A 15199-nucleotide genomic window follows, 5' to 3' on the forward strand; every position below is an offset into this window, starting at 1 on the left:
CAAAGTTTTTATAATAATGAAAAAAACTTACTTTACACAGAATCAGTTTCCTCTGTTCATTTCAACTGTCAAATGAAGGCAAAAAAAGCTGAATTTGTGTCTTTTCTTAACTGATTACACCTGTGTGTTTCCAGCGGCATGTGGTGGTCTTCTATCAAAGTTAAATGGGACCATTAGCACACCTGGCTGGCCTAAAGAGTACCCACCCAACAAAAACTGCGTGTGGCAGGTGGTGGCGCCCACTCAGTATCGCATCTCCATGCAGTTTGAAGCGTTCGAGCTTGAAGGCAACGAGGTGAGTGCGTCCATGTATTTGTATGCAACATTTCAGTGAGAGAGAAAGGAAGCAGGTAAAAATAGCAGCCACCTCGTGACTGTTTGTTACAAGAGCCTTGCCTGTTTGTTTAGGTGTGTAAATACGACTACGTAGAAGTGCGCAGCGGCCTCTCATCCGACTCTAAGCTGCATGGTAAATACTGTGGTACCGAGGTCCCGGAGGTCATCACCTCTCAGTACAACAACATGAGGATTGAGTTCAAGTCGGACAACACCGTTTCTAAGAAAGGCTTTAAAGCTCACTTCTTCTCAGGTAAAACACACGTGTGACTCAGCGTGTGTGAGACTGTGTGTGTCAGGCCTGTTTTTTACTGGAATGTCAGGAGTCTTTAAATAAGATGGACACAGGAGAAGTGGATTATGGTGCAGGGGCGGTTTCTGGTATTTCATGCTCGGCACCACTGGAATTCAGTCACACTGCCAGAAACTCATGCCGAACACTGATCCTCCCCTTCTGCAAACATTTTAACCTTTGAAGCTGGCAGCTGTTTCAGTGTTTAGACTAACGAGACATATCAGTCTAAAGGTGAGATGCACACAGGAGAAATAAGAGAGATTAGTCAGAATTAGCCATGTGTTGTTTTAAAGTTTTCCAGTCATGTTGCACTCACCAAAAAATCTGGATTGCTTAGATTGTTTAGATTAGGTAAGTAAAACACTCGCTTGGAAAAAAGCAGAAAGACACTGCTACTGATATCTAAGCCATCACTGACTGTGCCGCAGAGATTTAGGTAACCGTGTAATGTCCAGAGCAGAAGAAGTGGCTTTAGGAGGCATTAGCACTCTTATAAACACTCTTGTTTGAGCATCTACATGCCTCATTTTGTGTCCCCATCTCCCTCTGCTGTGAATTCATTTGAGGTTGTTTGCATGGTTTAGTATTTGGTGAAATGTTCATGTGTATGCAGAGCTGTTTGCATATTTGTCTGGTTTTTTTTTTTTTTCATGCTGCCTCCACCTGCTCTCTGGCTTCCTCCACTCACCCTGCTCTCTGCCCTCTCTCCCCTCAGACAGACTGGCACAGTGTCAGGAGCGTATGTTTGTGTTTGAGTCGTGCCAGGACGTAACGCGCGTCAGTTCAACTCGTGGTCATGTCGGCACCAGGCTGGCAATCTCATCAAAGGTCAGAGGTAACATGACCTCACAATCGGGATTGATCTCTGATTGGCTCTGGTCAATTAAGGGAATGGATAGATCCTACTTTATTGATGTGGATCCTTTCTTTATCCATTCTGCTCCAGAAGGAAACGTTCTGTGTCCCAGTATTGTACAAATTATTGATAAAATCTATGATTCGGTGGACTAAAATTGTGATAATATGGAGTTATGAGATGTTATTCTACAACTTTCTGTCATCCAAATTAAAGCTCCCAACTAGGCCTTAAATGAAAACCCTTAAAAAATTAGTAAGTAAAGTAAATAATGGAATTACCCATAATGAATGTGTAGTTATTGTTTTATGTCACACAGTGTTTGCATGATAGCTAATATGGAAAAAAGTAATGAGGAAAGTGGTGAGTTTGATCAATTTACAGGTTCTAAAATATTCAGCAAATAAATGTACTATATGGCTACTTACTGTTTACTGAATGAAAAGTAATATACACTACCTGTCCAAAAACAAGTCATCACCTGGTTAACTAAGCAAACTAAGACTTACACTAGATAATTACTGCAGTGATTACTATGTTTTGGATGGTAACAGGTTATTTAACCATAACTGATGCTGTGAGGAGCTTAACCAACCATGTTAGAAGACATATCCTGTGGTTGTGAAAAACATGTTATTGTTTTTCAGAAGGATTGAAAGGGTTATTGGTTTGCATCAGGCAAATAAAACAAATGGAAATTTCTGAACCAAGAAGCATTAGGTTTACACATTATTAAAGACCTTGAAGTATAATGCAGAACCATCATCTTCACCAAAGAAGTGTGGCTCCAGTTTGCTGAAGACCATAATGACTGGACTCTGGAACAATGAAAGTAGGATAGTGATGCGAGTAAGAGGAGAGGCAAATGAAGCAATACTCCCTACTGCCAGCCTCTGGCTACAGTCCTATGATCTGGGTTTGGTTCAGTTGGTCAGGTCTTGATTCAGCAGCGTAATGTGGCCCTGCAAAAAAATGAGGTTAGTTGAGTACCTGAATACACTTAGTGGTCAGCTTTTTCCATCAGCGGATTTTTACTTCCTTGTTGGTGGTTCCAAGATGACAATGCCAGGATTCATCAGGCTCTAAGAGTAAAAGAGCAGTTTGAGAAGCATGACACATCACTCTTTGGCTTGGTAATCACAGAGTGCAGACCTTAATCCCATTAAGAATGTTTGGGATGTGCTGAAAAAGACTCTCCCATCATCAATACAGGAGAAAAAAATCCAAGTCTAGATGGAAATGAATGTGGTCACAGTGCAAACTGAAACAACACCCCTCAAATCTGTGCCATCAAAGCTGGCCAAAAGAAATATAGCATGCATGATGTGAAAAAAGCTTTTTATTATCCAAAATGTTTAAGTATTGTCACCATCGTGTATTTTCATAAATCCGGGCCATGATTATCGTATGCAAATATATGTACGTTGATTTTTTTTTAAACTGCAATCTCAAAGACAGTCTTAAACAGTATGAAATTGGGACACAGCCCGGTTTTCCACTAAAAATACAACAAATGTTCCCCGCTTGCTGTTTCAGGGAGAAATTTGTTGGATGTTATGATACAGATTTCTCTTTTTTACTCAAACAATTTACTGCAAACTTGAAGAGAAAATCAGGACAGTTTCAACTTCAGAGGAAGAAAAGCTGTTAACTGCATTCAACTAACCTGCAGCACACCTTTAACACACAGCTAAACAGTTCAGTGGGGCAGGCTTGCAAAAGGAAATTACTCAGATACGAATAATGTGCGTACTTGTGTGTTAAAAGCTGCTGTGTGGCTCAGTTACTGTCAGAAGCTTTTAGGGATAGCTTTTGGTTGGTGAACAGCCAGCAGCTTTAGGGAGGTCCCCTCAGCCTCCCACATACTACTAATCCGTGTGTGTGTGCGTGCGTGTTTGCCCGTGCGTGCGTGTGGACATTTTGTGCTTGACCTGAAGACAACTACAATGAACACTGTGTAGCATCGACCGCAAAGCTTCTTAGCCTGTGATAGGGTGAGACTGAGCCCACAATAGCACTGTAATACCACAGCAGACACAGACAAACACACACGGAGAAAGAGAGGGAGAGAGAGAGGATTTAGTGGTTTCATTAAAAGCAGATCTAGTTTGATTCACAAGCTCCAAAGTTGAAGTGAGACTCGGCGTCTGTGTCTAATCTCACATCTCTTTATAGGAATCTATTTCTCTCTCAGTCACAAACACACTGTGCTCCCACACTCTCCCCATACATCCTCTGTCTTCCTGTGCGGTCTGCAATCCATCCTCACCTCCTCTGCCTCTTTCTGTCTCCGCGCTTAACGTGGCAACCCCGAGCAGAGCGAACCTTCCGTTGCTTCTTCCGCCTCCACCCGGGATTCAGCCTCACCAAAGTCTTTGTTCTCACCCAGCCCATCCTGTGGTGAATCCAAGTGGTTAGAGGACACCACAAATTGAGTATGAGGGAGAGAAAATGATTGGGAAGTGAGTTTGTTTTTGGACTTTAAAACGTTTCCACCTTTAACCTGCAACCGGATCAATTTGATCAAACTCTGTGCCAAGCCAAACATTTTACTATAACACAAACAATCTGTGTCTGTTTACCTAAAAACTCCTCTTACATGATCGGGAGTGGTGCAAACAACATTGGTACACAAGTACATCTTAAGCCCTGAAGGTTCTCATCTATATCAGACATTATGATGTCATCATGTTGCCAGTTACCAAGAGGATAAAATAATCCATTTGCAGCTTTTATGCATCTATAACACCGAAAGGTACTGTATCATTGACATTTCACAACAATAACTAATTTCTAATTTATAGCAACAAATTGATTGATGCTTGATATATTCATCAACATCATCATGTTACCTAGCAACCGCATAACAATGGACTAAAAGATGAACAGACCAAACAATACTGTAGCATGCGCATTTACTTGGTGTTCAAATCTTATTTTAAAATTCTATTCAGATTCTTCAGATTCCCAAAACATTCGCAAGACACCACATGTTCACTCTGAATTTTGAGGTAATGTGTATTGAATGATGAAACAAACTATTTAATTTATATTAACCTTGTGAATATTTTTTCATATTTTGCATATATATTGGAGTCTTTTACTCAGTACAACCAATATGTAGCTCCAATAATAATCTAACATAATTATGTAGTATATGATGGGACTGTAAAGTACCATGGTGGGGTATAAACATAAATACAGAGGCTTAAAGGTTCCAAAAGTGACTAAGAAGTTTTTATTGGATTCTGACCAATTCCCTATACAGTTGATGAATGATGAAATCTTTTATGTATCAGCACATAGCAAAAATGAATGATGAATTGAAAAAAATCATACAGTTTATGACATGCAGTTGGGCAAATAATTATTTGATCACCCGCTGGATTTGCAAGTTTGCTCACTTCCAAAGAAATGAACTCTCTCTCACTTTTACTATAGTTTCAGTTTAATGCAGCAAGAGATATATCAGCTGAAAATGCAGAAAAAACACATTACAACACATTACATAAAAGAGGCTTGCTAGACCACTGAATGACATTCATTTGCTTCTTCTTTAGCCACTCCTTTGTTGCCTTGGTGATATTTTTTGGGTTGTTGTCATGACACATCCACGACCCATCTTCAGTGTTCTGGCTGAGGGAAGGAGGTTCATTCATTGTTCCCTTAAGCCAGTGAAATCCTGCTGTACCCTTAGCAGAAAAACAAAACCATAATGTTTCCACCTCCATGCTTGACTGTGGGGATGGTGTTCTTTAGGTCATACTCAGCATTTCTCCTCTTTCCGACTTGGCAGATGAAGTTAACACCAAAGAGTATGATTTTGATTTCATTTGACGACAACACTTCCCCCCCAAGCCTTTTCTGAATCATTAGATGTTCACGGGCAAACTTAAGACAGACCTCTACATATGCCTTCTTGAGTAGGGAGACCTCATTGGTGCTGCACGGTATAGTGTGTTAATAGTGGTGTTCTTGGTGACTTTGGTCCCAACTGTCTTCAAGTCATTACCAAATCTACCACCTTTTTCATGATCATCCTAACCCTGTGATTCAAGATCTTGACTTGAGCACCAGACCAAGTGCAATTGATGATCATTTTATGTTTCTTCCATTTCCTGATATTCACACTAGTAGTTGTCAACGTCTCACCAAGCATCTTGCGGATGGTGTTGTTGCTCACTATGCCTTGTGCAGGTCTACAATCTTGTAATTTGTGTGCCACATGGACACACAGCCAATTTGTGGGAGCCAGAATTCAGACTGTTTTGATTCAAATACTTATTTTACTCAATGACATGCAAATCAATTTATACATTTTATGTAATGTGTTTTTTTTTCTGGATTTTTGGTTGATATTCTGTCTCTCTACACTAAAATACGAATAACATAAACAGAGACTGTTCATTAGAGTGTATGCATGTTGAAAGTTATGGACATGATGTTATTACTTCCATCTGATAGCTGTATAAATCACTGCAGATGGTTTGAAGTTTCTTCCATCATTAGAGAAAGCCAAGTGCATCCCAAAGCTTACTCCTGTGGTTCTACCCTACCCATTAATTAAGAGACCCTTCAGCAGCCACGCATGCTTTCAGTCTGTGTTACACTCATAACAAAGAGAGGTTACAGGGGCTCGACTGCAACTGGGCCCCAGACTAAAACAAGTACACAAACAAGATACACAAGCAGGGTATGTTAACAAAAAACAGATGAAACTAATCAGGGACAAGTTAATGGATCACAAAGTAGGGACAACTAAGGACGCAAAACAACACATTGGGACACACAAGGGAAGTAATACTTTCAAAATAAACACAAAGAATAATCAAAATTCAGTAAACCTAAATAAGACAGCTGCTGTGACCTGAACGTAGACGATTGCAACACAACAACAGACTTACACAAACTAACAAACTTCAGAAAGTTTTTTTTGTTTTCTTTCGTTAGATATTCTTCTCCGTGGCAATCAATGCAAACTTTTGCCTTTTTGAGTAACTTCTCCTTTATTGATCTCCAGCTGTTACTGTAGTAAAAAAACAAAAGTAAGCTGCAGAGAGCGTTCAAAGCCGGGATGGCTCACTTGATCATCCTGCTGGGCTTTAACTCTCAGCCTTGCAATAAAATGTTTAACTTGTCTTCATTTTCTCCTTTTCCACTGCACCCGCACCTCATTACTGTCCTCTTTTGTTTCTCTCCCTTCCCACCATCTCATCTCTCTGATGTTTCCACATCACTGACGTGTTGCATGTGTATCCCTCATAGACAAAGACGAGTGCAGCAAGGACAACGGCGGCTGCCAACACGAGTGCATCAACACGGTGGGCTCCTACGTGTGTCATTGTCGCCATGGCTTCGTGTTGCATGAGAACAAACATGACTGTAAGGAAGGTGGGTTTCATGTGCATTCACACCCACACACACACTGGCATAAAAGCACCGGAGCACACGTGCATGCTGTCGCGCATCAACACAAGCATGTGCTCATTCATAAGAATAGCCATCATCCATCACGCGCTGTCCACACACATCCACATGATAGCAGGCTTTACATTTGAGGGAGTTTTTTTTCTTTGGCTTATATTTTTTCACATAGATTAAAGGGACAGTTCACCCCCAAATCTTCTGGCCTGTGGCGCTATTTATTCATCTAAATTGTTCAAGTGAGAGTTGTCCAATTTCTGGGATGTCCACTGTAGAAATGTCTGCAATATACTGAATATAATAAAACCTTATGGCATTTGCCTTGGAGTGCGCCCCAGTGAAAAAGGAAATTGAAAAACTCCGCAGGAATGTCTTTTTTCCTGAAATCATGACCTTGCTTTCTTTCTGTCAAACTACACCCACCAACCAAAGAAGGCATGCAGCTAGCTAACGTTAAAGCTCAGCTGAGGGGAGACGCCATCAGTACTTACATCCTGTCACGCTGTCACTCGCATGAGCCTCGGGACAGGTAGAGGCATTCTTCCTCTTGGGTAGTGAAAAGCTTGGCAGACAGAAAGAAAATAGGTGCTGTGTGAACCTGCTCAGACCAAAACAATGCAGGCAAAATAAATAGCACTACAGGCAAAATGGAACACAAGTTTAAGGTTTTATATATCAGGATATATTAAGAATAAATTAGTCCTCAACAGGTCTTAAAATTAGGTAAATACAACCTCAGGTGAACTTCAAAACATGACATATTACACAATGTTACTATTTCTTTAACAAAAACTGAGACAAAATCATCAGCAAAAATTAAAAACTTAATTATATATTAAGAGTATTTATTTTGTGTAGTGAGACTAAAAAAGACCTAACTTGGACTGTTCTTAAAGGACATTCCTGAAACAGAAACACACCAAGTCCAAATTAATTACCACAGAAATGTCCCACAAAACTGTGACATTATAAATTATATGTAGGGGATTAACTTCAGGAGATGCTCCACTCTAAACGACTTGATACTCTTGAACTTTTCTCAGATGACCTAAAAACCAGTTGGCAGTCTCTAAAACTCTGTTCACTCTGATGTGTGTGAGAAACGGACAAAGGGTGGAAAAAAGTTTTAGTTTGACAGAAAACATTATTTATTAAAGGTTATTTGCACTTTCACACACACACTTGCACAAACACACACACACACCCTGCTGAATGGACATATTATACACAGCTCTTTGAAGTTGAACTTTTGAACACGTACACACACACACACTCACAACATCAGCACTGACATACACACCTCACTAAAGACTCCCCGTGATGCTCATAAAAAGACTCGTGTTTCAAACATCTGGGACCTTGAAAGCTTTGCGTGTAGCGTTGTCTTCCTGTGTGTACATGTGTGTTTATATGTGCACAACACCAGTGTAAGCGAGCCTTGCCGTGTCACACTAATTCATATTCCCGTCACACGGCCTGTGCCCCTGTTTATATATATACATGAGCTTCGGCTTGTTTGAGAAGATTTCAGCAATTGTTGTTACACCCTGGATTCATCATTAAGCATAATTGTTACTCACCTTTATGGCTTTTCACACCAGTGGGAAATATAAAAAATGACACACAGCATCCTTTAAAGTCTCAGGGATCTCATTTTAAACTCTTGCAATGACTTTGAAACTGTTCGTTTTTACCAGCAACTCAATCAGATTTTGACATCTGTATGTGATACTTTGCATGCTAGAAAAAAGGAAAAAAAAGCTGTTTCAGACTCACGTGTTGTTCTTGTGGATGCCATTTCATGCTGTACATGAGTTTGGTTTTCCTGAGAAATAAAAGCCATCACTTTCAAACACATCGTCTTTGTCGTGTGCATGCCTTTTGCCTCCCCGCACCTTCATAAAGCCATAGCATTTGTCTCATTAAAATCGAATGCATGAAAATGCCATGTGTGACTGTGTGTGGGCTGCTCTGGACGGCTTTAACCTGAGACAGACTCCAGGAGGAAAGTAGTCAGTGTTAACAAACAGCTCCTGTGTGTTTCCAGACTCGTCCATCAGTGACAAATGAAGTGCAGCTGATATTTTTCATTGCGCTTTCTGAGATTCTGTGGCAACAAAGAGCTGACTGCTGAGTACGATTTTCTATAATGTAATGAGTAGGTGGAGCTGACAAAGCCTTAAAATCAAAGAAAGTGGGGCAAATGACAGAGTAGTCGTCAGGAATAAAAACAAAAACCACTGAGTTTGATACTTCTCCAATGAATGCAATGGTGTTTAGAAAAGCATTCAATCTTTAACAGACTCTGAATGCTACATGTGCAGGTATGGTTACACAAATGTACACTGTTTGTCAGTCTAAACTCACTGAATGCATATAGAAAGCATTCAGGCCCACCTCCTCACCCAAATCCAAAATAATGATATGGTTCTTACTTTAATTACTGTATACAAATAGTGTACATATACATATATGTACTCAGCTACAGTATAGAAAGTGCAAAGGTCCCACTGCAGTGTTTGTGCAAAGCTTGCTGCCAATTTCAAGTGAAACCCACTGTGAACTTGTCACCAGGATGTGCTTCTTTGAAATCTTCTTCTCTCATTTAGTTCTTGTGTTTCTCTCCTTCCTGTTCCTTTTCCATTTCCTCTGACCTTTTCCTGTGCAGCCATGATTTTTAAACTTCCTCTCTGTGTGTGCTCTTGCGTGTTTGTGTGTGTGTGTGTGTGTGTGTGTGTGTGTGTGTGTGTGTGTGTGTGTGTGTGTGTGTGTGTGTGTGTGTGTCTCCAGCCGAGTGTGAGCATAAGATCCACAGTCCCAGTGGGACCCTGAGCAGCCCAAACTGGCCAGACAAGTACCCCAGCCGGAAAGAGTGCACCTGGGACATCACAGCCACACCGGGACACAGAGTCAAAATTGTAAGTGTGCATCACGTAAAAGCGGGTTCAACATTGTCAGGCTTTTCTTTCTCTGTGTGTTTTTCCTGGAAATCACAGGAATGCCACCCCACTGTAACGACGCACCATTCTGTCTGTGGGGTCATCTTGTATGGTAAAGCCTTGGCTTGGCTTCTCCTTTCATGTTCCACTTATGAAACCCAAATGTGAATGAGGGAGAAAGTGCATGTTTGTATATTTGGGCTAACTGTGAGTGAGTGCTCATGCATTACAGAAAGGCCTTGGGCAGTGGCCATCTGTGTCAGTGTGCCTTTCTATGCCTGTGCATGCATGTGTGCTGCCTACACACACACACATACAAAGTCTTTTGCGTATTTTCTAATTTGGTGCACATGTATGTGTTTATAAGACACCATTAAAATTGAGCTCCAGTACCATTTAGTGAAGTGTTTGTTTCTGCTGCAGAAACTCAGACATTTCAGTGTTGCCTCTCTAGAGAAGTTGATGTGAGAATTGCAAGCTAAGCATAGTTTTAGCTCCAAGACAAATCTGAATGGTTATTTGGTCCTTGGCAGTTTAGGAAGTCATTTAAAGGGAGAAATCTAACTCTGAACTGTTGCTTGATGGAGGTGATGACAGGGGCAATGATAGTGGTCTTTCTGTGTGGAGTTTGCGTTTCCACAGACATGCAGTTTGTGGGGTCAACTGATGATTCTTAATTGCCCATAGGTGTGATTGGTTGTCTGTCTCCCTGCATTAGCCACGCAACAGACCTGCGACCTATCCAGGGTGTACCCCCGCCTTTTCCGCCCCCCTGAATCGGATAAATGGAAGAGAATGGATGGATAGAGATGGAGACATGTCAGAACAACAAAACAGAAAACCAGCGATGACATACAATCTTTTGGGGGGGGGGGGGGGGGGGGGGGGGGTTTCACTTCAGAGGATAAAATGACAGCTGATGTTTGTCTTCAGCTTCTAAAAATGTTCATCTTGACCAAACATTTTATTTAAGAACGTAATAAAGCACAAGACAGGTCAACTAAAACATGTTGAGATGATGCTGTAAACAAGTCATAACCTTACTTTACATCATGACTGCTTCCACTGTTTGTCCAAGAAATGTTGCAAAAAGATGATTACTTGTAACTTTTCTCTTAAATATATTAATAATTTAGTTTATACATTTCAGAAAGTTCAGAAAATAGCGCAGTCCACCAAAGATAAACTATAATATGTATTGTCACTCGTTACGAGTATTAGTAAGACTTCTCAATTATGAAGCCAAAATTGGTTTGAGTTTCAGTGGCATTTAAGATTAAAGAATGGCTTTAATCTGTTAATTATTGCAGCCTTCAAGTAACTTTCTGTTAGTTGACTGTTAGACTACTACTTTTACTTTCTAAAGGTATGAACGTCATAAGTGCAGAGCTCATATTTGTTCTCACAAGGGACTAAATAACAGGGGGAGGAACCTGGCCTCTAATTGGTTTGTGGAGTTGTGTTCTGAATCAGTACTGGTCAGAATTTAATCATATTTATACAAAATAACCACCTAACAGGGGTGTCAAAGATAAGGTTCAGTGGCCAGAATTGGACTGACACTAGACTCCAATCTGGCCAACTGAATGACTGAAAATGTGAATGCTGGCATACATGTTGGACTTTTTACTACTGATAAAGTCATCCTCGAAGGCCATTCATACTACACCAAATTAAACAATTAGATTACAGAAAAGTTCTTCTTTTTTCACCATCTACTCTAGAACTACTATGAGTCTACAAAAGAGACATTTTCTGTAAAATAACAAAAACTTTATACATACTATGAGCTGCAGGAATTTCTCTATAATTTTACACCTTTATTTTTCACAGTTTAATCTGACGTTGTGTTCTTATGTAGAAAAAAAACAGAGATAAATTGTTGACATTGTGAGGCAGCATGGTGGTGTGGTTAGCACTGTTGCTTTGCAGCAAGAAGTTCCTCAGTTTGACTCTCCCATCTGGAGAGTCTTTCTTGTTTTACAAGAAGCTTGCATGTTCTCCCCGTGTTTGCATGGGTTCTCTGCGGGTAGTCTGGCTTCCTTCCATGTCCAAAGACATGTGGTTATTGGGGTTAGGTTAATTGGTGATTCTAAATTAGCCCATAGATGTGAATGGTTGTCTGTCTCTGTGTTAGCCCTGCATCAGACTGAAGACCTGTCCAGGGTGTATCCCGTCTCCAGGCCCCTCCAATGCTCCTGATAAGGATGAGAGGAAGAGAATGGATGCATTGTTGAAATTGCACTTCTTTATCTTATATCTTAAGATCTTAAGATATAAGAGATATAAGAGATTAAATGTGTATTAAAATTTCATCGCACTGACAGAAAGGGGAGTTTCACTGGCCGGCCCACCAGAGATCAAAGCACGACACCTACAATGTAAAATGTAATGCAAATGAGTTTATTACCTCTGTCCTAACAGGTCTTCATGCAGTCTGTGCTCAAGGTCAAGGTCACATTTGTTATTTTCGAGGCAACAACCTGTGAATTGTGATTGATTATGAGCCACATGAGCTACTGCGTCACCGATATTCTCGTATAAAAACACTGCCGTGAGCATATTTAAACAACAGGGTAGAGTAACTGTGTTATCAGCTAATGCTAGCAAGCTTGTCTAGCAAGGCTCATCCACTGCATGGGTGCACAAAACAGACACAGGAACCTGCTACAGCAATAGTCCAGTTCTCTGACTAGCAGACCTCTGCCAGCTACAGTACAGCCATCTATGTCAGCCGCCCTCACCAAAACAGCCACTCTTTTAATCATGGATAATTTGAAGTCTTAATGCAATTTAAATGGGGGATAAAACTGTTTATTTCAGATGTAATGTAGATGTTGGGCTTTTTATCGGAAGGTCTGTGTGGATTGACTAACTTTTCAAACAAACCTTGTGTTGGCTTCATGTTTCAGCTCCAGAGGTTGGTTTCAAAGAAAAATAATAATAAAAACAAATACAGAAGAATGAAATCACTCACATGCTCACATTTACACAGGATGCTTTAGATAATCCTCCTAAAGTCATGTTCCCATGCATGTGTCTCTCTCTATCCAACACACACACACACACTGTTGAAAGGATGCATTAAACGTTTGGCTCTTCACCTTACTTCCACTCTGCAGCCACAATATGGGCTTGTTATCAAAACTGTCATCCATCGTCATTTAGTTTTTGATAATCTCTAATGACCGCTTATGTAACCAAAACACATTACATCATCATCTGCGATAGCACAGTTACGAGGTTTTGCTCCCGTTTTGAATGTAACTTTGTAACTTTGTGTGATTCAAACGATACTAAATACACACTCCTTTGTCTTTATGTTTTTAATATTACTTGTTGTTTTGTGCACTTTAGCTTTGCATATATCTGTGAGGACCAGTTTTAAATTTTAGACTTGTGGAGTGAGGGCACTTTTGTTTTTGTTTTTTTTAGGGGGGGGGAATTAGGTCAGGTATTAAAATTCATTTGATTTAGTGTTACAGTCAGCTTAGAAGTAGGGTAAGGGCGAAATCAAACGATGTATTCCCCTTATGCTAGATTTTGAGGAGTTTTTTTGTAGTTGTATGTTAGTAAACTCTCTTTTCAATAAAGATATATGCATTTCAGTGAGTATGCACAAAGACATGAGTACAAATGTATGCATATAATAAATAGGGGTGCTCTCTTTCTCCACAGTAATGACATCAAAGAAGGACATATAAAATGCCAGAAATCTGAACATGGCATTAAGATCATTTAATTATTCCTCACTCTGTCTGGCACACACACACACACACACACACACACACACACACACACACACACACACACACACACACACACACACACACACACACACACACAATTTGCTTGGATGTAGTACACGGCTCAAGTCAGACCATCAAACCAGTGTCTCGCTTGAGGTATGGTTAGAAACATCTGGAAACCATCACGACCTCAGAATCAAACACTTCCCATCTGTGTAATGAAATCCACGCATCAGCCCACCTTCACCCTCCTTTCTGCTTCAAGTCAGTTGGTTTATGGAAAAAAAGAAAAAAAAATCAGAGTGTTGTGATGGTTATGGTGACGTGACAGACCCAATCAAGTGTGTGACTGTGTGGGAGCGAGGCCTACAAGGTGTTATGACTCAGCTCACGGTGACATGGTTGGATTATAAATCGTGACACTGTGTACATGCTGGTCCGCATGGAGGCATTGCATGGGCCGGGGGTTTCTTCTCTGACGCTCAGAAAGAAAATAACATTTGTTTTCTAAAACGAGATCGTATCTGACTGATAGATTAACAGCCTAAACGTGATATGCAGCATCTTGCATCTTTCATTAAAAAAAACAACCCAGTGTAATATATCATGCAGCCTGGACAATGACAAGAATTATTTTTAATCTGCCACAAATGGGAAAAAGAAAATGAAATCAGAAATAAATATGGGGTTGAGGAGACAGTGTGTATTTTCTTTTGTATTGTGGCCTCAGCTAATTTTAATTACTTTCTAATAACTTCACTTTGCTTTGGAATTTCTTAGACTGACAGTACTATTGACCAGGGATGTTTGGGAAGCTTTAAGCATGCGCCTGACAGGCAGTCAGTTAGCTCATTGGGGACGGAATTTGGGTATCTCATGCTTAATTAGAACCCAATAACAGTGCAATAATGCATTTCCATTGCAGCTACATTAACTCATGTTTACCTCTCTTTGTTTAAAAAATGATTTGATGCTTAATGAAAGACTTACCGTGAAGATATTTCTTCATAAAAACACACAATACATTTGGAAATAATCCATTCTCTTCCTTCAGTCTGCTCTTCTTTGTGTTTATTTTTTCCTTCAGCTCGCACATGTTGTCTACATTCCTGAGTTCTATAAATAATTCTTTAAAATAATAAAGCCCTCACGTTTTGAGACTTTGTAAACACTACAGAAATATTTTTCGTACCTACAAGCTTGTTGATCTCCGAGTTCTGCTCTTCGTGCCTCACATGGACAAATTTAATCTGCTTTACGGAGCCAAGCAAGCAGATAAAGTTAAGCCCTTTCCTTCAACAGCACCTGGATGAAGAAGTGAGATGGAAAAGTGACTTGAACAACTTTAGGGATTTTATTCGTGCCGTTCTCCAACTAATGTCGCTCAGAGAGACCGGTGAGGGACCTCAGAATGCCTGCCTGTTGCCAGGATGATACAAATTCAGGAAAAGAGAGATTAGATTAGTAGTGCAGCATCTTTACGAAAGGGTTCTTGCATATTTAGAGATTTTTCGGAGCATGTTGCCTTTACTGGATAGCAGAAACAGATTGAAAACAAAGGGAAAAGAGAGAGAGCGAAAGCAGCAAAATGAAATTCAGC

At 40.2% G+C, this 15199-nt stretch overlaps 1 protein-coding gene across 5 annotated transcripts in view; it reads left to right on the forward strand.

The window, feature by feature from the left end:
- Window positions 1–15199, forward strand: part of tll1 (tolloid-like 1) — a 61606-nt gene that overhangs the window by 40955 nt on the left and 5452 nt on the right. For all 5 annotated transcript variants that reach the window (XM_080879244.1, XM_080879243.1, XM_080879245.1 and 2 more), the window contains exons 16-19: window positions 135–295; window positions 409–589; window positions 6753–6878; window positions 9702–9829. In XM_080879244.1, coding sequence (XP_080735370.1) covers window positions 135–295; window positions 409–589; window positions 6753–6878; window positions 9702–9829 — 596 coding nt within the window. The remainder of the gene's footprint in view (window positions 1–134; window positions 296–408; window positions 590–6752; window positions 6879–9701; window positions 9830–15199) is intronic.

The sequence above is a fragment of the Rhamphochromis sp. 'chilingali' genome, assembly GCF_963969265.1.
Source record: "Rhamphochromis sp. 'chilingali' genome assembly, chromosome: 4".
Lineage (NCBI taxonomy): Eukaryota > Metazoa > Chordata > Actinopteri > Cichliformes > Cichlidae > Rhamphochromis > Rhamphochromis sp. 'chilingali'.